At 45.8% G+C, this 27,980-nt stretch overlaps 1 protein-coding gene across 3 annotated transcripts; it reads left to right on the forward strand.

The window, feature by feature from the left end:
• The first annotated feature begins 755 nt into the window (after positions 1-755).
• QRICH1 (glutamine rich 1) lies at positions 756-27,946 on the forward strand. Of its 3 annotated transcripts, none has more exons than XM_039558846.1 (11): positions 756-777; positions 2,197-2,257; positions 5,754-6,083; positions 14,423-15,439; positions 17,727-17,904; positions 18,508-18,662; positions 19,421-19,535; positions 20,841-20,949; positions 21,304-21,455; positions 22,149-22,239; positions 22,998-27,946. In XM_039558846.1, exons 3-11 carry the CDS (start codon positions 5,775-5,777, stop codon positions 23,188-23,190), a joined length of 2,319 nt encoding a protein of 772 aa, XP_039414780.1. In that variant the 5' UTR covers positions 756-777; positions 2,197-2,257; positions 5,754-5,774; the 3' UTR covers positions 23,191-27,946. The 3 variants fall into 3 exon arrangements, with proteins under 3 accessions (XP_039414780.1, XP_039414781.1, XP_039414779.1); XM_039558845.1 differs by lacking the exon at positions 756-777 and adding an exon at positions 1,137-1,233; XM_039558847.1 differs by lacking the exons at positions 756-777; positions 2,197-2,257 and adding an exon at positions 1,134-1,233.
• Positions 27,947-27,980: the final 34 nt, after the last annotated feature.

Consider the following 27,980-nt stretch of genomic DNA (forward strand, 5'->3'; position numbering starts at 1 on the left):
CAGTCTTGGGGTGCTGGGGTGGGGGTAGTCTCCTGTTTGTCCCCCTGATGAGCCTTGGGTTGGGGGTGTGTGTGGGGGGGTGTCTCCCTTGTTCTGGGGGCACGGAGTCTGCTCCTATCTGCTGTGTAGCACTGATGTGACCCCATGGGAGCTGCAGCTCCCCCAGCCAGCACCATAATGTTGGGCTGGGGTCAAGGGTGTCGAGGTGGCATGGAAAAGTGTCTCGGGGGGGTGCAGGTGGGGTGCAGGCAGGACAGGTGGGTGCAGGGGATGTGCGGGGGGGTGCAGGTAGGGCAGGCAGGGCACAGGGGGTGCAAAAAAGGTGCAGGCAGGGTGTGCACACTGTGTACAAACACCGCCGGAGCGCCCTACCCCCTTAAGGTGGACTTGAGTGGGGTGGTCCCTGCCCGGCCCCAGGCTCGGGGTCAGAGGGGTGTCCCCGCGGAACTGGTGTGAAGCCCGTGCCCTTAGCCCCGTGCCTGTGCCCCTGGACCTGAAGCAGGTGGAGGGAGACCCTGCCCAGCCCCACGGGCCACCTTAAGCGGGGCCGGGGCTGGGGAGGCCGCACCGAGCACATGGGCACGTTAAAGCAGCCCCGGCACGGTCCCGCGGCGCGGAGCGCCCTCCGTCTCCATGGGGGAACTTCGCCCCGCGGTACCGCCCGGGGCAGGGCGCGGCCCCTCCGGTACAGGCCGCGTAGGCCTCAGCGCCCTCCCCGGGGAGTCCCTGCACCGGGGTCTGCCCCGAACAAGGGCGCAACGCGGAGCCTCGCCCCAGGTGCTGCGTGGGGATGGGGGCCGGACTGCACCCGCATGCCGCGAAGGAGCGCGGCGGCCGCGTGGAGCCCCTCGGCCAGCGTCGCCCCACGGCCACGCGGTGCCGGTGGCGTCCCGGGTACCCCGCCTGCCCGCTCTGCCCCTGTCCCCGCGTGTCCCCGCGTGTCCCCGCGTGTCCCCGCGTGTCCCCCCCGCGTTCTGCGCGCCACCACGGCCGCGCGCCCCCGCACAGGACGCCCCCCAGCGGCCGCACCCTCCCCACGCCCCGCTGCGGCCAGGCCCCTTTAAGGCGCGGGGCGGGCCGAGGGGCTGAACTCTCGCGGGGCTTGGGGGCCGCGCTCTCGCGAGGCTGGGGCAGCGCGCTGATTGGCTGCGGGGGGTTGAATGTAAGATGGCGCCCAGGGAGCTGTGAGGGGAAAAGACTCGGGGCCGAGGCGGCGGCGGCGACAGGGCCGGGGTGAGGCGGGGCCGGGTCACGCCGCAGCGCAGCCGGGCCGGCGGGCCGGGGTAGTGCGCGGCGGCGGCGGGGGCCGGGTGGGGCCTCCCTTTGGGCGCGGGAGGAGGAGGCGGCGGTTCCGGGGGCGGCGCGGGCCCGGCGGGGAGGGGGAGGGGGCGGCCCCGCCTGCCGCGCGCGCGCTTTCCTGGCCCGCGCGGGCGCGCTCCCCGCTCTTCTCCCCCCCTCCCGTGCACCGGGCCGTCCCCGTCGCCCCGCCACCCGGGCAGCGAGGCACCGGAAGGCGCGGCCTGTGCGCGGCCCTCGGCGGCCCCGTCCTCGCGGAGCCCCCGACATGGCTCCTGCCGGGGGGGCGGGGAGGCGGTGTCGCGGCGCCGCCTGCGGGCCCGGCCCGGCCGCCCCGCCGAGAAACAAAGGCGGCGGGAGCGGCTGGGGCAGTGCCGGGTCCCCGCGGGCGGGGGAAGCCCCGCGGGTTCCGCGTCCCCGCTCGGGCAGGACGGAGGCTGAGCTGCAGCCGACGGTCTCAGGGCCTGAATGCGGAGCTTCGCCTCGTCTTGGCTGGGTGGCCGAGCGGTCCGTAGAGTTCCCGGCTGTCTCTCGGGGCAGCACTGAGAACACCTGCGGTGGGGTGGGGGCTCTGGATACGGTCACTACTGCTGCTGCCTTGTTCTAAGTTCTATCTGCCAGTAACTCCGGAGTTACCCACCGTGCCGCGCCTGTCGCCGCACGGCGCTCTGTGACAGATGTGCTCACACAGTCGTTCCCAGTACCACCAGGCTGAGGGATACGATGGTTAGAAATTGGGCATCTTGCAATTCCTCAGTAGGAGCTGCTAGCTGCGTGGATGATCATATATTTGTTTCCTGATTTTTTTTTTCTTAATGGAATACATATTAAAAATAAAATGACTTAATAAAGAAAGAGGAACTGGGGATGGAAAGGGCTTCTTTGTTCTGTCTTCTCCAGAACGTTACAAGTCTAAGAGCTCAGGACAAGAGCAGCAGAAATACATGCAACATGGTGACTGGTGAGTCCAGATTGTCCACATGCTGCAAGTTGTGTGTGTGTTTTCAGTAACCTCAGTCTTAAGTTTTATCAACTAACCGTATGTGCTCATAATCTTCAAAGAATTTTTCTTGAACTTACTTCCTGAAAAAAATGCAGTTATGCTGCACAGAGAGCAGTTACCTTACTTTGTTGGAGAAACTTATTGCCTAGATGCTCTTTTTTTAAATTTTAAAATGCAGTATTAAAAACATGCTGCTGAGATCCAGTGAGGGTGGGTGTTTGCAGTTTCCAGTGCGTGTCTGTGGGATAAATGGAATGCACAAATTATGTGTTTTAATAACTAGTAGTAAAAGTGGTGACTGCAGCAGCAAGCTGCACGTGTTGCCCTACAAAAGCCTGTTGAATGCACTAGAGCCTTACAGAGGTTTTGTGCCAGAAGTGCAGGTTGGTTTAGTTTTAATAAGTAAAATTTCTGGGAGTGCAGCATTACTTTCCTGAATCTTCCTCTGGACCGGGTACCTCTACTGCTGCATAGGGTCTTGTGAAGTTTTGAGTAGTTCAGTGCTTTTAGTTAAATAATCCAGCAGCCTTAAAACTGGTGTGAATGACCCATGGAGACACTGTTACCTACAGGGTCTGTAGCTGCATCTGTAGAGAAAACCCAAGGAAGATCTTGTCCCTCTTGTGGGACGGGAACAGATGCCTTGTGGCATGGTGGGGCTCTGGTCCATGCCTGGCACTTTGGAATACTGCAGGGTCTCACCTTAGTGGCTCTCGGTATAGTAACTTCAAGAAAATGTAAAGGAAATTCTTTTTTCCATGGTAGAAGAAAGACAAGAGATTCTTTGTGACAGCTTTTGAGAGAGGAAGATTTACTAGTAGGGGAAGACTGGCCTAGTAGGCTCTTGGTTTTCATGCTAACAAGAACTAATTAAAATGGACCAGCTCAGCAGTATCAAGGATTTGTATTTAAGAGATTAGTGCTTGCTTTGTTCTGCTTCCTGGTGGTCAGAAGAGGTTGGTGATGGTTTGGTGGTGGACCTCTGCTGCTTATGCTTCTGGGTTTCTTGTGGCTTCTGGTCTCTTATGCGGGAGAATGATGTAGCTTGTGAAAGAAGGGTTGGAGTTTCAAAAGTGGAAGTGAGGGCTATCAGCTCCCATTGGAAACAGCAGCCCTGTGACCTCCCTGCTCTCTCCTTTGACAAGATTAACAGAAGGTGGATAGCTATTCCCTGAACCATTACAACATAATAAATACCAAAGCAGGAAGGGAGCACCTGGGAGAAGTGAGCCCATCCAATTCGGCAGCAGCTGGCTGTTAAAGAGCATCTGTGGCACTTATGTCTGGGATCCTGCTGTCAAAGAACATCTGTGGCATTCGTGTTTGGGAGCCCAGCATGGCATCCTTGAGGCTTATTCCTCAGAAGAGTCTTCCTTGTCAAAGCTGTATCTGCTAGTGCACCTCAGAGTGGACATGGAAAATGATGATGCCCTTCTGAAAGCCTCACTGTAATATTGAAGTCAGATACTTGGAAGTTCCAGGTAGAAGGTTGGGACAAGTTAATTGCTCAAAATCTGTTTTCCAACCTCAGAGTCTATAATGGAGCGTCATCCAGCTAGATGCAAAACACATTTCAGTGTGCCTGCTCTAGGTCTTATCTAAGTCCCTGTGGATGCATTAACATCGTTCTTCTCCCTTGGTTTCACCCGGGGCATATGGTCACATGGGAAGGCGTTAGTAATGTGTGCTGTAGAGGTGTAATCTACTCTTGGGTGGCTGTTGGAGAAGTGAGTAGTCTTACTGGCTCTATCACCCATAGCGGGCTTGAAAATGTCAGATTGGTGTCTCTGAAAGAATGGTTTTTCTGTCCAGATGTGGGCTCTACAGGAGCTTTTGTATGCCGATATTTACAGAGCTGTTGGATTTGCCATGTGAACACCATTATATGTTTTTTTTACTAAACAGTGCTGCATATTTTAAGAATATCTTCTGTAGAAAACTCATACAGCAACAAATGTGTCTTAAAGACTTCAGAAGCCATAGATAGAGCACAAATTGCCTCATATGTCTTCCCCTTACCTTTGATACTTGTTTTTTTTTTTTCTCCTGTGAGCCTGGTCCAATGCACTAGCCATGAACCTCCATGTAAACAAAAACTGTGTGTTTGGACTGCTGTCATGTAACAATGAAGAGGGGTTAGCGTTTGCTTCAGCTCTCCCAGGTTTTGATGATAACTGGGGCTGGACTTGTGCAGTGTGCTTGAGCGCCAGTCAAAGCCTAGAGTTAACTCCCATTTTCACACAGGCAGGCTTTTGCAGTCTTACATTCAACCATAGCCCTGTCTGAGTTCTACTTTGTAAAATCATGGTAAAAGGATACATAAAGTTTTCTTTTTGTACCTGTCCTCTTTAGAACTACAGTCAATGTACATAGTGATGTCTGTGTGTTTTTCCTCCTTTATGCAGCTTGATCTAGTAGTGCTGAATCACCTCTTCTAGTCCTAACCTTGTGTTGTTTCACATCTTTTCACAACTGTCTCAGTGTCCAGTGATGTGATAGCTCAAATGTATTTATATACAGGCTAATTAGTGCCTTAGAAACAACCAGTATACAGTATACTCACTGCAAAAACAATTTGTGGGTTTAAACAAGATAAGTCAGTAAGAAAATAATGCTGTCAGAATATACCCTAGAGCTGTCTGATGTTCTCAGGTGGAGTCATCTTTGGTGGTGGTGTTTTTTTTTTTTCTTTGCTTTCACTTCCGCCCTGATCATCTAACTTCTTTTTCTGTCTTTCTTTTGTCTTCACACGTGGCATGTTTCATGTTAACCTCTTCCTATATTAAAAGTAGATCAAGAACTAATGCTGCTGTTGCCTTTGTCATTTCCAGAGCTCTGCTTCTCCATGTGTGTAGTTCCCTGTTTGAGGAAATCTCTTGATTCCATTGCTCTCCTTTTGCTTGCTATGTTCAAATCGATGAGGCTATCCTAGTCCTAATAGCAATGGGCTGAATGCTGCATCTGTTGCTCTTCTGTTGTGCTACCCATTAGCTGCCTAGAATAGAACTGCACGGCCTGATAGAACACACTGCTCAGTTCCCCAGCTCTGCGGCTGCAAAGCAGGGCTGCAGATATTGATTTCTGAGCCTCTCTCGCTAACAGTGCATGCTGCAAACAAATGGAATGTACAACTGGGTTTGTCTGGTACAGGACTTGCCTGGTCTGGGTGAAGTACAGAGCTAGGAGAGCTTACCTGGCAGTGAGCTCTGTGAGTAGTTCCACAGTCACACCTGGGTATCATTCAGACTCCCCTGAGCTGCCAAGGGTTAATCTGAGAAATGTGTAGTAGCACAAGATGCCTCGTAAAACTAAAGCATCTGTCTTGGGCATCTGGCTGTGCATGTTTGCCAATTTTCATACAGTACTTGGTATGAGAAATTAGTTACTGGAGTTAAGAATATCCTTGCACCAAGGGAGTGCTGTAGTTAAGACTTTTACTTTCTCTTTCCTTAAGGAACCCTGAGGACCTTGCAATATGAATAATTCTCTGGAGAACACCATTTCCTTTGAAGAATACATCCGTGTGAAGGCGCGAACGATCCCCCAGCACAGGATGAAGGAGTTTCTAGACTCCCTTGCTTCCAAGGGGCCAGAAGCTCTCCAGGAGTTTCAGCAGACGGCTACCACCACAATGGTGTATCAGCAGGGTGGTAACTGCATTTACACGGACAGCACAGAGGTGGCTGGGTCTTTGCTTGAACTTGCTTGTCCTGTGACAACCAGTATCCAGCAACAAACTCAGCCAGAGCAGCAGATACAGGTTCAGCAACCCCAGCAAGTCCAGGTAAGCATCTGAAATCATCCTTGAATGTGTATATGACTTGCTAACTGATAGAGTAGTGTTCAGAGCTGTTGTCTAACCTTAAGCCGCAGACAAGTACTTAAGAGGCAGGGCCAATTAACTTTATATAGTACAGCAATATTTCCCTTTCATTTAAGGAATTTGGTAGTAAATTGGCTCTCTGGACTGTGCCTCCCTCAAGCCCTGCTGTAGGAGGAGCCACGTACATAGCAATGGAGTGGTGTCACCTATTGGAGAAATGGTCAACAGTTCTGGCATGTGCACAACTCCCAAAGCCTTCTGCTTTGAAGCTGCTATAAATACCAGCCCCCTCTGACTGTCTGGTTGTTCAGGCTGGCTGTGGGATTGAGCTTGCCTTCAGGATTTTTTTATTACTTTAATAAAATCAATAATCTTTGAATGGTTTTACTTGAACATTCTACAAGTTGTTGTTCTTGAACTGGCTTTTAAGTGAGGGAGAAATGCAGGAGAGTCAACTTTAGGATATGAACCAGGGGATGATACATTTCAGGAAAGGAATTCCAAAGGATGCATGTGCATCATGGTAGATGATCCATTTGCATAGTGGAAGGAGTTGTCATTTTTGTTTTTTTTTAAAGTAGATATTACATTAGGTATTTTAATAAGTATTAAGTAAGCAAATCCAACATCAGCGGGAAGAAAACCAAACCAATGTTACAACTTAGGATAACTGCTTTTGTCCTCAGATACATTTTGTAATTTGAAGAGTTCATAGGTGGCAGGGCATTTACTAAGGTTTTTCTGTGATATATCTCCATACAGCTGAACTCTGCCTATAGCTACAATTCTGATACACTTGAGATATGAATCATTCTGCTTTCTGTAGCAGAATGTAAAGCTGTGAGCTCTCGTTTTTACATTAAGTGAGGGTTTGGAGTCACAAATAGGGTGGAAATAAGGTACGAAATAAGTGCGAACTTGCTGCAGTGCAGTAGACTTGTGCCAAAGGCTCACTTGCATGCTTTTATCCTACGGCAAAGACAAACTTACCTCCTTCACTGGTAACTCATCTCCAGTTACTCTCTATTGAGTAAATGAATGCTTAACTGGGGCTTTTGTAACCTGTTGCCCTACAGTAACTTGTGTTGAAAGGCTTTTGAAGAACAAAAACCGAAGTCTTGCCGGCATGACTTGGATCTCTGCATGAGGCTATTAAAACTGATCAAGAGTGGGTTTGGTTTTGCCAGCTAGTATGTTTTCTGGAAGAAGTTTTGTTTTTCAGTAGAAGAGCTAGGAGGGTTGGCTTTTGAGTGCCTCAGCCTTAAAGATGTGGAAGGCCCCCAAACCAATTGTAGAAGTCAAAAGGAATCTTTTTTTTTTCCCCCCCCCCCACTCATTTTTTACCTCTTGCTGCCTCCTTTCAGAACTACTCAGTATTCAGGCTTGACTCTTGCAAGTCTTTTAGTAACAGAGATAGGGAGGGAGGTCATATATCATATGCTCCAGAGAAAAATAACCTGACCTTCTTGAAAATAAGCATAGAGTTGCTGCCAGAGACCAGTTCCTGATTTTTGAACTCAATGACCTGCACCCGGAATATGAAAAACTCGTGAAAGTCAAGATTCCATCAAGTTTCCTAAAGAATGTTGTCTACTCTCTGCTCCTTGTTTTTGATGTGCCTCTGCTTTTAGATACCTGCTTTCCCATCCGTACAGCTCATAACTAGTGTTTGTGTTACCTACCCTGCTGTTCACTTTAGGGTGTTGCAACACCCCAGAACAGTAAGGTGGCACATTTGATACTAAATGGGGCTGCAGCTTTTGTGTATCAGCAGTGCAGCTGGACTCAGGTGTATTTGAGCAGCTAGCTCAGAATTATCTTAGTTTTTCTGCAAGAATAGGGTGGAGAAGAATGTCTTTACCCCTTTGAAAGAGTGTTTTTCTGTCTTTCAAGGTTTCTTATGGAGACATAATTTATGTTAAACCCGTGATTTAGTGTTAACTTATCTCTGCACTGTCACTGTGGCAGCAGTGGCGGAGCACAGCTTCTGGATAAAGCTGGATTTTGTTGTGACTCTGGGGAGTGACAGTGTTCCACTGTAGCAGTGCACCTGGTCCAACTGACTCCCTGTGCTAAAATACTGCTTGTGTTGTATTATGATGAATTCTGGTCATCTGCCGAAGCCTCTTAGCTTTTGATTAAACATATGTCCTGGTACTTGACTTGGTAATCTGTTTAGTTCTTGCTAATCCAATTGCAAATCAGTGGAAGACCCTTTGAATGACTATGCTTATGTCGGGCAGTGTGACAGTACTGCTGAAGGTGACTAATAGTATGACCAGTCAGATGACCTCACAGTAGCAATTGCTGCTGATGATCTTTCAATAATGGAGATAGGCAGTGCTCAGGTTCCATCCTGGATTTTACTAGCTGTGAACAACTGAAGACAGAGTGTGACTTCTTGCTGCTTTAATTTATTCTGGCAAAATAAATTTTGTCTTTGAAGAAGTTGTCACCTTAAGGTTTTCTTGCCTAAAAGGTTCAACAAAGTCTTATCAAGTGTTTATTTTACAGGATGAATGGATGCAACTGTTGGGTTGTTTACGCTAGTCATTGCTACAGTTCAAGTGTCCTGGAGCTCCTTCCACACCCAGTATCACAGGGGTGCCATAAGTGACCTTAAGAAGGAGTTTAGTGTGTCAAGAGTTGTCATACCTTGTAGTGCATCAGGGAGTGGCTGGGAAGGGCTGTGTTTTGTTCCAGTTGAGTAAGAGTTTTATCAGCTCCGATTTTGGTCAGATTGTTGCTTGTTGGTCCTGTGCATTGAGGCCATCAAATTGATTATGCCAGTGAGAAGAGGTGTTTTAGTGTTGACTTGCTTCCCAAATATGGTACTTCTGCAGAGGTCAGCCAACCTTTTGTGCCTCTTACACAAGAAGCTTTAACTGAAAGAATATCAAAGGACAGAAAGTATCTTTGCTTATGATGTGTGTGGAGAAATCCTCAGTTTCAGCTTTTTATGAACAGTCTGATATCTAGGTGGCAAGATTTTCTTGGGCAGGGCTTGAGGGGAGGATGCTACATGTGAGCAAGATCATGGAACTGTATGGGGAATGGTTAAGTGCCTGTGTAAAATATCTTTTGGTTGATACTTGTGGCTTTCTAATCGTTCAATTCCTTATGTGTTTACTGCTGAGTCTATTCTGTGACTTCAGACAATTACAGGAGGCTGGGCGTTACTAATGACACAAGGCAGGGAAAGATGCCCTTAAATAGCTTAGAAAAAAGTCTGGTTTCTGGCTCTGCACAGAATGCATCTTTGCTTCTGATGGATGCACCTTCCTCTTGCCTCTATACTGGTCTTGAAGTTTAGCTTGGAGTTAGAGTTCCTATTTGCTTATGTTTGAAAAACATGCCAGTAAGATTTTAGTGTAGCAGCAGGTATTAATTATCATTTGTTAGGGCTGAGTGGGGCACTTCAAAAGAGTGGTTATAGTCAAGAGTGGTGTTTTCGAGGTAGCATTTACTTGTATATGGAAGTAGGCTTCTGTTGGAGAGGTAAGCTGTTTTTCCTTGGTCATGTGTTTTAACTGTCTTAGACCTAAATCCCTCCCCAGTATACAGCTTGACAGCAAAATCTTGATATTGTAACTATTCAAACACACCCAAGGCCTAATTTAGCTGATGGAATTCTCTCTCTGATGTTGATGAATGAGCAGAGGAAAAACTTGGAGTGAGAGTCAGTCTGGCCCTTATTCTGAAAAGCTGACTTGTACCCTTCCCGTAGACCTTATTTACTTAGATAGCAAAGGACTTCCTGTAAAGTAGTTAAATAACAAGTTCTGACATTTCCTGCTACTTCTCTGATCAGTCTTTTCACTTACACTTTTCATATCTGTTTTATACTTGCATGTACACTTTCTGGTGTAACTTTAGAAGGAACTCTTTGTTACAGTGTTAGCTTTTAGTGCTGGACTTGCTTTAGCTTAGGACTGTTGTTGAGGGAACTGTATTTTAGGTCTTCTGTCCTTAAATTGGGCAAAAAACCCTGAGATTACTCTTCTCATGCTCTCACTAACTTTTTTCCCAAGTATTTGTCTTTGTGTGGGAAGTTTGAGATGCACCCACATTACTTCTGGGGGCATTTGGAACATGCTTCCTGCAGCAAGTTGGCCACCTGCCCCTTTTTACCTCTTGTAGGTTTAGAGTCTGTCATTTGGGGTGCCCACCAGACGAAACTAAGCGGTAAGATGCAGTCTTGTGTCTCCATGATGTCAAACTTGGCTGGTGGGCAAGACTAGAACTAAGTTTGAAATAGTCTTCTGGAAGGTATAGTGTGGACATGTTAGTACGTCTCCAGTCTTGCTCTGGAGGTCTGCTCTTGGTGTGTACTACTGCTTGCTAGTGTAAACACGCCTCAGAAACCAAGATTTCTTTGTGAAAAGATGCATTTAAGAGCCTGTCAGGTGCTCTAGGACAAGCTAGATATCAAAAAATCCATGCAGGAAAGAGTTGCTAGGTGTGCTCATTTAGAGTTAGGTTTTAGGAAATATTAGGTAATCCAGTCAGTCTACAGATGAAAGAATTAAGAAGCAAAGAAAATCTCAGTTGTTTCAGAGCTGCGGTTCTGAAACAACTGAGTCTGATTCCTTTTTGGGCAGAGAATCCGTGCAGGGCAGACATGTTATGACTCCTACTTGAAAGTTTGTCTATCAACCATTAGGAAAAATAATTTTGGCAACCAGGCTTCAGCTGTTCTCATGGTCGTGGGGTTACTGATTTACTCTTTGCATGTGCTCAGTTCAGGACAGAATATGTTTTTGGGCTTGATGTGACAAAATTTTCTCTAAGGGAATGTAGTTTTTCCCTCCTGTTATGATACAGCGTTGATTTCTGACACTTGATTTTCTAGTCAGCTAGTATTTGATCCAGCTTCCAGAGACTTTATGGTGAAAAGGCGTTTCTCTGTGTCATGGTAGCCTGCTGGGAGGTGATTCTTTCATGCTGTTGGATCCAGACTTTCGGCAATAAATAGTATTTCAGTACTGGTAACTTGGCATGTTCCTTTCTTGCACCAGTAACCCAGGAATTCCCAGCATAACATGGTTTTGCTTTAATCTTCAGCATAAAGGGAAGATTTAAAGTCCTCCCTGTTGGTCTTGGCCTGTAAATTTAAAACATTCCCCTTTGTACAGAGTCTTTTATAAAGTCATCTGCTGCTGGTGGGGTTAGTGTAATACTTTGTCTAACTTGCTATCTGAGGAAAAAACGGACAATGAGGTCAATATAAGAAGCCTCTGGTCTCAGACTGGGTTGAAGCCTGTAAAACTGAAATGAATGCTTGTAGCACTCCTGCATAAACCTACTAGAAAACAGGGAGGGATCTGCTGCAAGATACGGTTTTTAAAAATGGATGTGTAATTCACAGGGAATGCATAATGTGTGGTAGGTAGAGGTCCAATATCCTTTTAAATAGGACCGCTCTAGTCAGATGCCTAATGTCTGTAGTTTGCAACACAGAGAGCTTCAAGTCATTCTGGAGTTTGACTTCATATTGTTTGGGTCTGGACTCATTCTTTGAGTGTTAATAATAGGGTGGACTCTAAAGCAGTAGCAAGACATCCTGGTTGTAGGAGTTAGGATTCAGTCCTGGGGGAGTTTCGACAGGCCTCAGGTCATGACTGCTCGTCTGCTGAAAGTGGTGGAAGTTGCCCCTGACTTTCAAACACTGTAGGCTCAGGCTCTGAAACAGATAATGATTCAAAGCTGTGCCAGGGGATGTTCAGGGTGGACATTAGGAAGCATTTCTTTACCGAGAGAGTGGTCAAACACTGGAACAGGCTTCTGAGAAGTGATTGGTACCCCAAGGGGGTCATTATTTAAGAGGCATTTAGACAGTGCTGTTAATGACATGCTGTAGCTTATGGTCAGCCCTGAAGTCGTCGGGCAGTTAGGCTAGATGATCAGTTAGGTCCTCTCAAACTGAAAGTCTGTTTACAAGAGCAGAAGGGAGCAAATGCTGTCTTGGTCCATTTGTTCTTAGACCATGCCTCTTGCTGACAATACCTCTTTCTTAAACCAATTCCATTACCTTTCTAATTGTGGTTGTGTGATAAAATTGTTTCAGCACAGGAGGAGACTTTGAATTCTTACTGCTAGCCGAAAAAAAGTCTTTCCTTTTTGTATGTTACAACACTCCCAGGAACTGTAATGTAAAAGTTTGTGTGGGAAGAAGATGGGGGTCCTTTTAAGGTGGTCTCAGTCAACTGTGCAAATTCTGAAAGCACTACAGAAGTACAGGACACATTTACCTCTTACCGTCATTTTGAATCCTAGCAGGTAAAGCAAATGTTTCTTGTGTGAAACTGAAAATATCAGTGCAATAAAACATGTAATTTGTTCAGTCTTTGGCTTTTGCCTTGCAGGTAATCTTTTGAACAAGGACTTAATTTAATAGTGAGGACTATATTAGTGATTTTTAAAGTGAAGTATTTTGAAGAATTCTTGCCTTAGGGGTGTGATTGCAACTGGCTTTCTTAAACTGAACCCTTACCTGGGATCCATGTTTGGGCCTGTTTGCCCAAGGCAGTACTCATGCTCCAGGGCAGAACAATATCAAATAGAACTGAGGAAACATCCCATAGGTGAGTTCATCTTTTTCAATTGACTGCCTGATCAAATCACTCATTGATGCAGCTTTTGAAACTGTCATGCTGACATAAGGTCACATGCTTCTTGTTACCTTGCAGGAAATTATTATAGTCACCACGTCAGCTGCATTACAGTATACTGCACAGAGTTCCCAGAAGGAACTGTACCCGAACTGTACCCTATTCTTCCTGGAAATAAATTATTTCTTAACAGGAGGTGACTTATAAATCGGGCCTGCCAGTGGGGCTTTTTGCTACCCCAGTTTTTTCCTTAGCAACTCTTAATTGGCTGTAAATGGGTCCTTAACATTTTTCAAGACTTCTTAGCAGCAATGTTGGGAAGTGAGATTTTGTGCACAGCAGGCCTGCATTGTAGTTCTTTTTGGTATTGTTAGGCTGGCTAGTGTGCTGTCTCTGTGTAAATGCTGCATTAGTCTGACTGGCTCCAGGAAGTGAGCTAGAAAAAGGTGAGAGGACAGTGAGTAGGAAGACATTTAGTTTTATAACTAAATAAGTCCGTGTTGGCTCCAGAAAGAGGTGTTGAGGAATTAATTCCCTCCCTTAAAATAAAGTGTTAATGAAGCCTGGAGAAACAGATGGTCATGAGAACCTGGGAGATATCACTTCTAGGACAAGGCAAATGTAACCAGTTGTCTGTGTAAATGTGAGGAAAAGTGGAGAAGTGTCTGGACAAGGGATGTGAAGGTATTGAGACCTGAAATTTGTGCTGGGGGCTACCTGTGACTCCTGCCTTTCAGTGTGCTGCTGGACTGCTGCTAGGTATTGTGGCAGACCTTGGACAAATGAGCATTAATGTGAGAGGGTGTGATGTTTTTTCCCCCCCCCCGCAAAAGAAAAGGAACTGATTTGAAATGAAGTCAACATATTTTGTCTATGTTATTCAGCATTGACTAAGTGCATGAGCTAGAAAATGCAACTGTGTAGTTCAGACAATAAATGGTATTAAATGGAATAAGTAAATAATGAAAAAAAGGTTGGTTTTGTCATTGCCAAAGAAATTCTTCTAGAGTTTAAAAATCATGCTGCAGGGTAGGCCATTAATGCATGACAAAGATTGAGGTTGAACTTGCCACATTCTGTGTTGACACCTGCTTGAGTAGTGTTACTATCAATGATAGGTTTCAAAGTAATATTCCCATGCTTTATGAGGAAAGAGCCATGTGCTGGTTTTGACTTATCCGTCAAATTGCCTGTCACCAGCTAGTGATCCTGTGGCCATCTTGGGACTGTGGTGGGCAGCAGTAAAACCATTTAGAGCATGGTAAGAATGAGGCAAGTTCCTGCGATTGTAATGTGCGTGACCTTAAAGTGCTGGTATTGCAAGACCTATGCTAAAGTAACATTTTAGCAATGCAAATAGCTTTGAAGACACTTTTGGATTCCAGGGATGCAATCTGTTGGCTTGAGTCCATAGAGCTGTGAGGGTGGAGATGTAGCTCACGTGCTGTTCTCTCTCTGCTGAGAGTCATGTGCAATGCTGAGCAAACACATCTACTGTATCACTGTTAATAACCAGGCACTTCTAGAATACCTTGGTTTCATTTTCCTGAAATCTTTACTAATGGAGTAATATATGGAATCATAAAAGGGAGCATAAAAGACCTGGAGCATAGATCTTGAGTGACAGACCATCTCTGTTGAATCACTGACATTTGCTGATCTCTAACTGCTGGCTTGGTGTCATTGCAGGTTCAGGTCCAGGTCCAGCAGTCACCGCAGCAGGTCTCCGCCCAGCAGCTCTCTCCACAGCTCTCTGTTCATCAGGCTTCGGAGCAGCCAATACAGGTCCAAGTGCAGATCCAAGGCCAGGCGCAGCAGCAGGCATCCCAGACAATACAGAGTCAGTCTCTTCAGAGCCCCAGCCCATCACAGCTGCAGGCAGCTCAGATCCAAGTACAGCATGTGCAGACTGCCCAACAGATCCAGGCTGCCGAGCTACAGGAGGAACACATACAACACCAGCAGATCCAGGCCCAGCTTGTGGCAGGACAGGCCATTACTGGTGGTCAGCAGATCCAGATCCAGACAGTCGGGGCACTGTCACCCCCACCTTCTCAACAAGGCTCGCCACGAGAGGGAGAGAGGCGGATCAGCTCTGCGAGTGTCCTTCAGCCAGTGAAGAAACGTAAAGTGGATATGCCTATTACCGTATCGTATGCTATTTCAGGGCAGCCAGTTGCCACAGTGCTGGCCATTCCTCAGGGCCAGCAGCAAAGTTATGTCTCTTTAAGGCCAGACTTGTTAACAGTGGACAGTGCCCACCTGTACAGTGCCACTGGGACCATTACTAGCCCCACTGGAGAGACGTGGACCATCCCTGTTTACTCTGCTCAACCACGTGGTGACCTTCAGCAGCAAAACATAACCCACATTGCCATCCCTCAGGAGGCCTACAATGCCGTCCACGTCAGTGGCTCGCCCACGACACTGGCTACAGTGAAGCTGGAAGATGACAAGGATAAGATGGTGGGAAGTACTTCAGTAGTGAAGAACTCTCATGAGGAAGTGGTGCAGACTCTTGCTAATTCGATCTTTCCAGCACAGTTTATGAATGGCAACATCCACATTCCAGTGGCAGTGCAGGCTGTAGCAGGGACATACCAGAATACAGGGCAGACAGTGCACATATGGGACCCGCAGCAGCAGCAGCAGCAGCCCACACCCCAAGAGCAGGGGCAGCAACAGCAGCTACAAGTCACTTGCTCAGTAAGTTAAAACTGCCTCTTGGTCTCAGTTTGTGATTAACAGCTTAAAAATGTTGTGGACAGGGAGCATGCCAACAGACAGCTGGTGTCTGGGAAGCAGAGATGCATCTGTCCCAGAAGCCTGAACGTGACATAGGGCACTTGACTCCTGATGGGTATGAGACTATCATGTAGTAATGTTGGTACATAGTTTTAGGATTCAAAACTTTCCAAAAGAAAGTACGGTCTTGATCTTAGTGTTAAAAATTAATAGATACATACTAATTGCCAGATTCTTCATAGCGGGTATTCTGAGGTCTGCAATATTTTCCTGAGCTGTTCCAGGGGTTGCAGTGGACAGGCAGGGATAATTGCAGCCAAATAAGGTGTGCTAATATGTACTAGTCATTATTAGTTACTTTGTGTTATGTTGCACATGGAATCCACAGCAGATCCAGCACCCAGGTAAAGTGTCGAAATCGGACTAGTTGTGAGCAAACTTCCTGGATCAATAGTACGTAAGATATTTAGGGGCATAAGCCCCCCTAAATACATAGGCAATTCCAGGAGGGATGTACCCTCTCTCTAGGCGGGGCAGTAAAGCTACTGGAAATGAACATCACACTTCCGGGAGCTGACCCTCTCAAAACTGTGAAACTGAGAAGGAATTTGCCTGCCTGCCCTGCACTGTCCTCTAGCATTGTGCTTCTAGAGGATCTGGGAAAATTGCAGCCATTTTGCTCTATTTGTGAAAAATGTAAGTTTGTTAAGAAGCATCTGCCAGTTCAGCAGATTTACTTCAGCCTATGTCCAGCCTTCACACTGGACAAGGTGTCTGTGGGGTCAGGGCAGAAGACTGTCCCTTGGATTGGGCTTATGGAGGGAGTTGGCTCTGGAGAGCTTTCAGGTCTCTGGAGAGTAATGTGGCAGCACTCTGGAGGAGAGCAGAGGCTCAGTCCTGGCTCCTACAAAGACAAGGTGTCAGTTCGCCCTTGGACTCTTTAAGGCAGAGAGAGGCTTTCCTTCACAACTTGGTTGCCATCTGCCTTGATTAAAGTTGGGCCTTTTCAGTCAGTTTCTCTGCAGCTGTGCTACATGCTGCAGCTTCAGGGGCTGATAAGTGAAAAGCTAGTAAGAGCTGATGCAGAAAATAAAAAATCAACCAGAGGCAGCTGGAAGGCTCCAGTCTGAGACTCTTGCAGACTTTACCTCTTCAGCTGTTGGTTTTTCATACTGAGTAAGGTCCAGGTATTAAAAGTCTCTATGCTGTTTTCACATGCCATGGTCTCTAGACTGTCAGAGCAACTTTCACTAATATTGGCACTTAGCAGTATCAAAGGAAAAGCTGCTTTTTGGAGTAGCTCTTAGGAAGGAAAAAGCAAAACTGTTTTGATACAAGAATTGCTATTTCTGTAACATTCAGGGTGCCAGTGAGAGTTTGACTAAGGTCTGTAAAGCAGTTAATTGAGGTAGCTATGAGGCTCTCTGGCATGGAATTGAGAAGCTGTAGTGAAGAATGCAGAGTGAGTGCAGCTGGAGGGCTAGCTGCAGATCTTAGATTTGTCAAGGAAACCAATAGCACCAATAAGTTTCAGTCTGAGATTGAAATTCTTGGTGACCTAAGGTCTTGCTGCAAAGTAAATCTCCAAAGGGTCTGGAGATGCCTTAGGTCTGTAATAAGTCATACAGTCACTCTTCACACAATAGTAGCTAGTCCCCATTAGCAGTATTTGGTATTTTGAGAACACTGCATTGAAGTTGAATTGGTGTTTTGATGCTGTGTTCTAGTCTGCTTTTTACCTCTTACAAGTGAATTAATCTTATCCATCATGGATGATAACAGAATGTATTTATTCTGTGTGCCTGTTATATACTGCTTGAAGAGAGCATGGATAGGGAGGGATGCCAGTGGTGTATCGCATGTGATTGTACCCAGGACCTTCCTCAGGGCAGTCTAGGTGTGGAGCAGCAGTGGTTAGTAAAGCTGGTGGCACCTTCCTGTTCAGGGGCTGGTGGTCTCTGTGGGCTGATCTTGTAGTGAGATGGACTTCAGTGGTGATTCAGAGTGATTAGTGAGCTGAAGATAGATCTGTCCATTCAAACCGAAAGAGTTTTTGGAGTGTAGAATATTCTTGTGTGAGCAGCAATTCAGGTTGGACAACAAAAGTTGCATTCCTTGGATTGATTTCTTGTTAGGAGTATTGCAGAAGGTTGGTATCCTGGGGCTACAGGTATTGCGGGATTCTTGCTTTTTGTCCAGCTGTTGCATATTGAAGTGTGTATATAAAATGAAGTGTTTTCTTTCATAGGCTCAAACTGTTCAGGTTGCTGAAGTTGAACCACAGCCACAGCCGCAAACTTCACCTGAACTTCTACTTCCAAACTCTCTGAAGCCAGAAGAAGGTCTTGAAGTGTGGAAAAGCTGGGCACAGACCAAGAATGCAGAGCTGGAAAAAGAAGCCCAAAATAGACTAGCACCTATTGGAAGTAAGTGTCATGAGAACATGGCCTTTGTTTCCTTTCAAGCAGGATTAGGAATGACTAAAATGTTAGGCGTTTACTGCTCTGGGAAACACTTTCGTTTAATCAGTGATTGTTCCTAAATTTAAAGTTCAATTTACTCTGCAGTACTAATTCTTGTGCATTCCCACTGCCGCAGGACATGTATTAGCTCTGTGCTGAGCCCCCTTGAGCACCTGGGCACCTGATAGCAATAGAAAAGGGCACTGCATGACTGTGGTGCATGGACAAACTGTCTGGCCAAGCTGGTAGAGCAGTCATGGAGTTGCTATTTTCCTGTTGCTGCAGGGCAGCATTTCACTGAGGGCACGGTAAAAGAAGGCAATAGTTACGCATTTGGCAGGGCAGAGGATCTTCCTATCAAACTCTTGCCTGTTTTATCTTTTAGTATTTCTGACAGCCTAAGATTTGGATTTATTTCAACTTGCTTTACTATACTGGGAGAATGAGGTAGTGCTGGACCTGCCAGATAGAATGGCAAAGCTGGAGATGTGGGAAATCTTTCCTGAAATGTTAGGAAATAATATGGCTTTATGGTTTAAATAATATAGCTTTGTTTTGTGTTTCCAGGGCGTCAGCTGCTGAGGTTCCAGGAAGATCTCATCTCTTCAGCTGTGGCTGAGCTGAATTATGGTCTGTGCTTAATGACACGAGAAGCTCGAAATGGTGATGGTGAACCCTATGATCCAGATGTGCTCTACTATATCTTCCTGTGTATTCAGAAGGTAGGATGGGACAGCTTTGAGTGCTGCAGAACCGTACATGTTGCCAGCACGTGTAGGGAGACTCTTGGTTATAAAAATAGAGACTGTGGCTTCTGTTAAGCTTCCCAACAATTTTATATGAAAAAAGTCTCTTCGCTTAAAAAGCCCTGAAAACATCAGATGACTTGTCCTTAGTGCAAGCAATGCTTTCATCTACAGGTTAAGTTTGTGAATAACTGAGTTCAGTATCATAGTGAAAATAATAAGTCCATTTAGCTTTTTTGGTGGGGAGAGAAGAGTTGGATGATGTTTGAAGAAGCTGTCAAAGTCAAGACTTAGATCTAGTTGAAGCTTTAACAGGCAAGAACTTACGTGCTGTGGGAATATATGAGCTTTCTGGAAGAGCTGCAGGAGCAGAGCTGAACCTAGACAGGGAAATTCAGCATCCTTGTTGTTAACCTGAAAAAGTAGTGTCCACTAATCATGTGAAATAACATGAAGTGAACACACCTGAGATAAAATGTGAGATCCAATCAGCTTTACTTTGTAATATGGTTTTTCCTTTTTCTGTCTTGGCATTCCCATGATAGTAACTGAGATTACCTACCCTGTAATGGCCTTGGTGCAAGAGTGCTCACTCTTCAAGTAAACTGTATTAGTCTTCAGTGCTATACTGTAAAACACTCGACTGACTGAGTATGGGGGCCTTTAGGATAAGGTCTGGTCTGAGGAACACACTTGCTCCCACTGTATTGGCCTGTGTTGTGAATCTCTTACAGTATCTCTTTGAAAACGGCCGAGTTGATGACATCTTCTCAGATCTCTACTATATTCGGTTCACTGAATGGCTGCATGAAGTTCTTAAGGACATACAGCCCCGTGTTTCGCCTCTTGGTAAGGGCTTTTGTTAAGAACTTTAAAACTTTCCAGAGCTTGGAATGTTTAAACTGAACCTAAAGCATGAGTGTAGTCTGAATAGAAACCCTTTTGAAGTATGTAACATCCCTAGGCCAGCTCCTGCTGGTCAGGGAGAAAAACGTTGTGTTTGCAGTGAATGCTGGGGTTACTGCAGTTGTCAGGCTCTAACACTGTGACTGTCAGTGAACATTATTTGTCTGTCACTTGTCACCTATCAGAAGGCACATTGTAGGGACTTTGTAGTGTCATGAGACTGGCTTACTTGGCAGCCAGCTGATTGTTCATCTGAACCAAGTTTCCTCATCTGAAGTGGTAATACATCTTGCCTCTAATATGTATTGTTTCTTTGGAAGATAATAACAGCACTGCCGTAGTGCCATGTGGCCAGATGGATACTGTCTGCAGGACCAACTGAGTGTCAAAGGAAAAAACAATGAGTGATTAAAGCCTCCAATGCTGCAATCAGGAGCTTATGGCAACAGGGATGGGGGGAGCAGTTCCAGAAGACACAGATTTTGACAGAGAACTGTATGAGAACTAGATTAAGAATTGCATTTTCAGAGCATGGAAACTTGGTTTCTCATTGTTTCATTCCCTTTGATATGTTTGGACATCAGTGAAGAAGTTACTACTTGTGTTCAGAAAAGTAGCTGATGTAACGGGCTAGGTGGCTAAGTAGCACTGTAAGTTTTGGAATCCTTTTGTTTTCAGTCTGGCTGTTTGATCAGTGTTTTGACATTCCACAAGCCCTCGAGTTCGTACTGCTGTCTGTTTTTCTGTTTATCTGTGTATTTGGAGTGTAGTATTTTTCTTCTACACAAAGGGGAAAAAATTTGAGAATCAAAGGATTACTCATGTGTCCAAATACATCACTTGGCACTGTGTGCTGACTAAAGCTGTGCACAGGGCTAAGAACTGATTTGTTACACTGGCCTGCCTGCTCTCACATATCATTGGATTAAGAGCATCTGCAGTGGAGTCAAGCCATTAATTAAAAGCTGTTTAAGTGCATATTCTTTTCTCTATGGGCTGGGATGTATAGGCATGTTGCAGAAGTATACTCCACAACTAGAGGTTGATGGATATATACAGGTGTTTCCTAACTGTACCTGCTATTTTAAAAGTTATTGGCAGAGCACTGAATCTTGACATTAGTGAGAATCTCCTCTTCCTCCTTCTGTTAAGATCTATATGCTCTCCAGTACTTACAGACTGTAAAATGCTGCCTGTGTTCATGCTGTGTCTGTCCCCTGGCATGATGCTGACTTCTGATTATTGCAGGTTACATCCTCTCCAGTCATGTAACAGAAGAGATGCTGTGGGAGTGTAAGCAGCTTGGAGCTCACTCCCCTTCCACCTTGCTCACTACACTGATGTTTTTTAATACAAAGTAAGTACTCAAATCTTGGGGAATCTTGGTGAATGAAAGAACTTCAGATACCTTAACAGGATTGGTGTGAAACTGCTGCTCTGGGTAGGGCAAAATCATGAGTTTCAAATGGTTGCACACAGAGCCCACTTGTAGCCTCATCAGACAAAGAAGATGCAGTATAACAAGGAAGTGAGCTAGCAGAGGGCAGACTGAACCTGTGGCTTTTGTATACTTTGCTGCTGGAACAGTCCTTAGCCCAGTGGTTGGTTTGAGCTTCAGCCTGCTCATGACGACTAAAGGTAACTACCTTGCTGTTGTGACTATGTCTCTTGCTTGCCTCTGAATGTCCTGTGTTCTGTTCTTGCTGCTCAGGTACTTCCTGTTGAAAACAGTAGACCAGCACATGAAGCTGGCCTTCTCCAAGGTGCTGAGGCAGACCAAGAAGAACCCTTCTAATCCCAAGGATAAAAGCACGAGTATCCGCTATATGAAGGCTCCAGGCATGCACCAGACAGGACAGAAAGGTAGTGTCTAGGAGGTTTCTTTGGGAATATTTTACTTACTTGGGCTTGAAGAAGTGGATGAACCTGGAGATGTTTGCAGGTAGGGATTCCAAGGCTCAGCCAGTTACCTGCAGCCTGGCATTATATGTTTTCCATGCATTCTATTCAAGAGAGCATAGTGCCTTTTAATCATAAGCCTGGGGACATACCTTAACTGAGGCATGTGGGACTCATCAAGAACCAAGGATAATTTTTTTGTTACTTTTGGGTTTTTTTATGGGCAAAGAGGCTATTGGGTGTAAGTGCTTATGAAGAGATGGAGAAAATTCTTGGGGAGGGCTTCTCTTACCTTGATTCATGTGAACCCATACAGAATTCCTATGTAAGTACAATCTGTCCTCTTAAAAGCACAGGATGCAACTGAGGCTTTGCAGTCTTAGTAGTGAGAAAATTTCCCTTATTTTGCGCACTGGTAGAGGAGAAATGGAAAGAAGGATATGGATGGGTTATGATTTTCAATAGCCTTAGGACAAAGCAAGCTCTGCGTAATGCTTTAAGCATTTATAGCCAGGTGCCTCTGCCCTGAACAGCCGTGTGTCTCTTGCCAGCTCTTGCACGGTGACAAGGTGCTGCAGTGTTGAGGCTCTGTGGTACTGCTCAGTGTGCTGTGCTTACACAGAGTGTCTGACAGACTTCTGGGGGGCTGGTTTGTAGTTACAGATGACATGTATGCAGAGCAGACCGAGAATCCAGAGAACCCCCTGAGGTGTCCGATAAAGCTGTATGACTTCTACCTCTTCAAATGGTGAGAGCTCTCATCTGTGTGTATAGTGCTTGTCTTCTGTGACTTGGGGAGCTGCACCCTGTGCCTGGCTTAGTTTTCAGTACTGTGTGATATTGCTGGCACAGTTTCTATATTTGCATAAATTTACTTAAATGGAGAGGGGTGTTGATGTGAGAGAGTGGGATTAACTCTGATGGCATGTAAAATGAATTTTTGGGGTATTTAAGACAAATCCTGATTTGTGAACTGGCTGCTCTTAATCTTGGACATTTGCTGTGTTGGCATGAACTTGTTCTTCTGCTTGTGAGTTGCAAGTCATCTGGAAGCATCCACTACTGAAGATAGGAGTAGGGTCCTATTCAAACCAGCTTCTGAATAAAAATAAGGACTTGCTATGGAGATTGGAGGGTGCCTCAAAGGACTCATCTATAAATTATGATGATTCTGATACTTAATATAATGGTTCCTCTGCACAGATGGGTCTGCAGGTAGCCTGAATGTGAAAATACCCCATCCTGCTTTCACTCTGAAAGACCCCTAAAGCCATGTGTGTGTTATGCTTACCAGTGTGGATTAAAAACTGCTTTCTTGTAGTCCTCACCTTGGCATGTCCTAAAACTTTGGGATGAATGTTGCCCCTAGATGTATCTCTGTACCTTCATGTCTCATCAGCCAGATGTTCACTGTCAGAATTTGTGAAGCCTGGGGTGAGAACAGTGGTGGTCTCTCTCTTCCAGGACATTTTGTTAGTCTGGTTATTTCTGATCTTCCTCACACAGCCCCCAGAGTGTGAAAGGCCGGAATGACACATTTTACTTGACACCGGAGCCAGTGGTGGCCCCCAACAGCCCTATCTGGTATTCCATCCAGCCGATCAGCAGAGAGCAGATGGAGCAGATGCTCACCCGGATCCTGGTGATACGAGAGATTCAGGAAGCTCTTGCCGTGGCTAATGCCAGCACCATGCACTAAGGCATCCTTCGTGGCTCAGATGGGGTGGGGCAGGGTGATGGGGGAGGGACAAGCAAAGAGAAATTGTACAGACTTTTACACTAAAGGAGATGCCTAAGTTTTTGGTTTTTTATTGGTGTAGTTATGAAGCCCTTTTAGGCTTCTTCTCTTTAAAAGAATCTAAAGGAAAACCTACCCATTGTGTATCCTACCCAACACACCAAACTGTTGGAACCATTGGAGGCTGCATATCCCCTGCGAGCTGGGAGCTGTGGAAAGCTGCTGGTTGACTCTGGGTTTTTTTTATGATGTAGAAAACATGGAACTACAGGATTGGCCTGGTTGGCTGGGGCCTCTGTCTCCTTGGAGCACGTGCAGCCTAGAGGGCACAGAATGATGGATGGACCTGCTCAGCCAGTGGAGGAGAGGCAGGCATCTTCTTTTCTTGTGCTTGGACGTTAATTTGCTGTTATCTTGGAAGAAAGAGGAGAGAGTGAACTGCAATTATGATTTATACAAAAAAAACAAACCAACAATTTCTATTCAGACCTTTAAGTGACATTTTTAGATGTTAAAAGTACAAACTTTACCACACTCTTCTTTTTTGGCCTAACATTGAGGCCTTAAACCTTGAGGCTTCTGTGCCTGATGGAATTCTTGTAACATACACTTGTGTATCATATAAAGATACCACCCTGTTTCTCTTATGTATTCTTACTCTAGTTGTTTATTAAGAATGACGAGCACGTCTTTTCAACATGCCATTGAACAATGTGTCTTTATTTGGGGAAGAGTGAGCTGTGAGGGTGGGGGGTCATTATACAAAGATCAGTATGCAAACTGGTTGTTTTCATCCCTGTTCATTCTTTCCAGCTCAACTCTGCTGGATTTCTTTCACCCCTACAACTTATGAAGGTAGAAGGGCATAAACTTCTGTTGAAGGACCTGAATGTCTGCTTGCTGATGGAAGCTCAGTGCCAGGCTAGGAACATGGGATCTGTGAGATCAGACTGTCCTAATGTTCTGTGGCTTTACCCCAGGCAAATCCCCCTCTCTCCACCTTTTCAAATGCATCACACCAACGGCATGATGAAGGGGTAGTGGAGGGAAAAGGCCTTCCAGGAGCAGCATATGGCTTACTCCTGCAGTTTAGCAGCCTTTTCACAGTTTTTAACACAGCCGTGTAGCTTTTGGCATCATTCATGATCATAATCCCCAGCCCTGTAGCCTTGCCTTGCTGCATCTTAAATGGTTGCTGTATTTTATATCATTAACAAATAGTTTGCTCTTTTGAAGCCAGCAGGTAGCCAACTGTGCTTGAAATGGGAGATCACTTGCCAGGCTTGTTATTTGTGCCACCAGCTTCTTGGATGCAGAGAAATTACTCTGCTTCTTGAACTTGTCTTCCCTGCTTCTCCACCTCACGTCCCTTCCCTGTTCCAAAATATACAGATAAATATTTAAATATATATTACAGTAAAAGAACTTAAACTTGTGTACAGGCAAGCAGCTTTCCTGAAGCCTCTGTTGTCCAGCACCTGTCTGTATTGAGAAGGAAGGTTTGCCCTCTCTGTTGGTTGTGCAGAGTGTAAATTGATGAGAGTAGCCATAATGTTCCCTGTCTTTGTGCTTGTGAGCAGTGTTGAGGTGTGCAGCTTAGAGAGACTTCCCAAGCCCGTGATGCTTCATACTGACATTGGTGTTCCTGAGGAAGCAGGTGTGCTTGAGTTAGCTGTCAGTATGAGCAGTTTGTTCCCTCTATAGGACTCTGTGTTCAAATAAGTAAGTGCAGAGAGGTGAAGTAGCAATGCACCGTTGTTTTATTTTACACTCTTAGCTCAGTGTCTGCCCTCAGAACTAGGCCAGAGGAAAAGAGCCTGGAATCAGTGCCCAGATCCCAGTGGGTAAGCTGGGAAGATAGTGCCCGGGGTGTGTGTAGTGCTGGCAGCAGGTACTGTCACCTCAGTTTGTCTGCTGGGAGCCAGCAGTTGCCCCCTGGTAGAGTGGCTGTTGGGATCACCAGTACTGCTTCAGCTGTCAGAAGCCTCTAATCCCTTCACCGTATTGTAGTGACTGGAATGTCCATCTTTGGCCCTATACTAAGTCTTTGAAGACAGGGTTAGGGGCAGGCTCCCACTGTTCCAAGCAGTTGCATATGCCTGCTGCACAGGATGCCCAACAGGCACGCACAGAGTGGCTTTCCCTTTCTTTTGGCAGTTTATCCCATCATCAGAGCAGAGTTGGAAAGCCTGCTGCCTTGGTTGTCTCCATCAAATACAGTGGATATTAAACAATCTGCCAGATATGCACTGTACCAGTTGCTTTACTGGGCAGCCTTGAGAGCCACCTCTTACACTAAAAATTGACAGAAGCTGCAATAACATGACAGAACTTTAGGGCAGCTGGAGGCTGGGGACAAACAGGAACTTCAGCCTAGCTTTCTGGGGAAACAAAATTCCATGTTACCTTAAAATTCTAGATTGTGCACTTTCCTTACCACCCTTAACTGCAAGATGATCTCAAGTCTTTGTAGGGGGAAGAATTCTCCTTGATCTTGGACGATACTGGTTAAGAACAGGGAAATTTGGCACATGGTGAGCTGTGGAGATCTCCTGGTGACTGGTTTTGTCCTGATGGACTGGAGTGTTTCCATTCCTTTCTCATTGTCCGCATGTACATAGGAGAGGATCTGCTGATGCAGAAGTGGACTGCTGCACTGTTCTGTACTGTCTCATCAGAATGTCTGCTGTGTTAACTTCATTCCCTATTTTTAGAGACAATCGATATACTGTGACTTAAGGATTATTTTCCTGGATCTGGCTTCTAGTCTGCCTCTCTGGAGCTAGTTTAAAAGGTACAGTATTTCTAGAATATAAATACTATGTTCTTTGATAGTGAAGAACATGATCTGCTCCCTTGTAGGGGCTTGTAGGAAGACGTGCACAGAGTAGCACAGAAGAGTGCCGTGGCTTAGGGTTGCTATCCATGTTCTGGGAAATGTTCCCGGTCAAACATGTAAAATAGCTTTTTAACACTTTCCTATAACCAGCTTGACCGCTGCTTGAAGGGCATTCCTCCTTGGCTCTGAGAGTGCCAAACTGCTTGTACTGCTCTTGTATGCGTGTATATATTGACAGGAAGTCTCCGTGCCCTATGCCTTGTACGAGACAGGCTGAAAATGCATCGATCCCTAAATAAATAGACCTGAGAAGTCAAGCTAGAGACTGTGTGTTGTTGATTTTGAACTGTGCCCATCTTGTCACTGTGGTATGAAAGGAACCATAGAAAGAAGAGACTGACTGTTGTAAAGCACCTCACATTCTGACATGAGACTCATGTATTGGCCAAGCTCTTGACATTTAACAGTGTCCCTATCTTTAGGAAACTTGTAGCCTCTTACACATGTGTCCAGAGCACCATTAGATTTTCATTTGCTTTCAAGAGGTCAAGCATTTCCTCTTTGGTGGTAATGGCTGAAGCAGCGGAGAGCAGACTAGAGAGTGGTTCTTCACTCCTGTCTGCAGTATGTAAAGGGAATGGTCTAAGTAACTTCATAGGGCCCTCATCTATTGGCTGCCTCACCCCTAGAGGTCTGGACTTCAGAGGGGTCACAAGGTCTGAAGTAGTTCCTGAACTGTTCTGCCTTGGACAATACAAAAAGACTTCATCTGATCTAATAAGAATCCTCTTCTGCACTGCTGCTGCTAGGGCAGAAATCAAGAGTCTTGTTCTCAGCTGCACCAGGGCTACTGTCTGCCTTGGCATACATAGAGAAGGGATGAGACCTTGAAATCTCCTATGCTGTGGTAAGAGCAGATCCAGAAATGGTAGAAAAGAGCCCCCTGGGTGTATATAGGGGGTGGAGGACTGCTGGTACTGTAGTTGCTCATCCTCTTGCTGGACTGAGTGCTGCTGGACACTGAATGGCTGTGCAGCTGTCCAGTCCAACCACATTCTTACGTGAATTTCATAGTGACTGACTCGGAGTTAGTGCTTGGATTCCTAAATCACTGTTAAAGTGGGATATCAACTGTCTTCCACCTTATATGGGGCTTTTCTCCCCATCTTATTGCTGGAGCTGCTCCTCTCAAATATTAAAGGGAATGCACCTTATCCTGATGATTCAGCCTCTTCTGTTTTGCTGGTGCCAATGCTTAGGAAAGAGCCCTTCTCTGCTTGAACCTCTTCCTACCTTAAGGAACATCTCAATTCTTCCAGAAGTCTTGCTGACATGCTGCCCCCAAATCTCTGAAGCGATTGCTGTGTCCTTACTGGTCGGTTCCCTTTTCTGTGTGGCTGAAGCTCTGCTCTTGGCACTGCAGTCACGTTCCCTGTAACCCTGTGCATGGCAGCCACATTTGCCTGCTTCTCCCTTCTCGTTGGAGCTCATCTGAACGGGAAGGCAGATTAAACCCACTTACAGCAGCAATAAACCATGTCTAGAACTCGAGGGAACTGCAGGAGAGAATGAGGTGGAGGGGATGTCTCAAAAAGGCAGGGTCCAGTTGCAGCCCAGGGCCTCGCTTGATAATGAGTGTGCAGCCTATATGCAAAATACATCTTGTCTGTCCCTCCTGTGTTGACCCAGGTCTAAACAGCACATGTGATTGGCATCCTGCAAAGTGACCTTCAGAACTCTCCAGTAGCTTTGCCCCGTGAGTAACTCACACTACAAATCATTTTAAAGAGATGCACTCAACTATTTTTTTAATTTAATTTTACTCTTATATTCTCTGCTCTTTGTAATCTGCTTGGAAATAAAATGTTTTTCCCTGCAGCCTTTGTTGTAGTCTGTTTGAAAACCGTTAAAC

The sequence above is a fragment of the Corvus cornix genome, chromosome 12 (genome assembly GCF_000738735.6).
Source record: "Corvus cornix cornix isolate S_Up_H32 chromosome 12, ASM73873v5, whole genome shotgun sequence".
Classification (NCBI taxonomy): Eukaryota; Metazoa; Chordata; class Aves; order Passeriformes; family Corvidae; genus Corvus; species Corvus cornix.

Coding starts and splice junctions, on each gene's coding strand:
- QRICH1 (XM_039558846.1), top strand. CDS start 5,775: ATGAATAATTCTCTGGAGAACACCATTTCCTTTGAAGAATACATCCGT. Junction 17,905..18,507: donor TAGACTAGCACCTATTGGAA/GTAAGTGTCATG, acceptor TTGTGTTTCCAG/GGCGTCAGCTGCTGAGGTTC. Junction 18,663..19,420: donor TCTTCCTGTGTATTCAGAAG/GTAGGATGGGAC, acceptor AATCTCTTACAG/TATCTCTTTGAAAACGGCCG.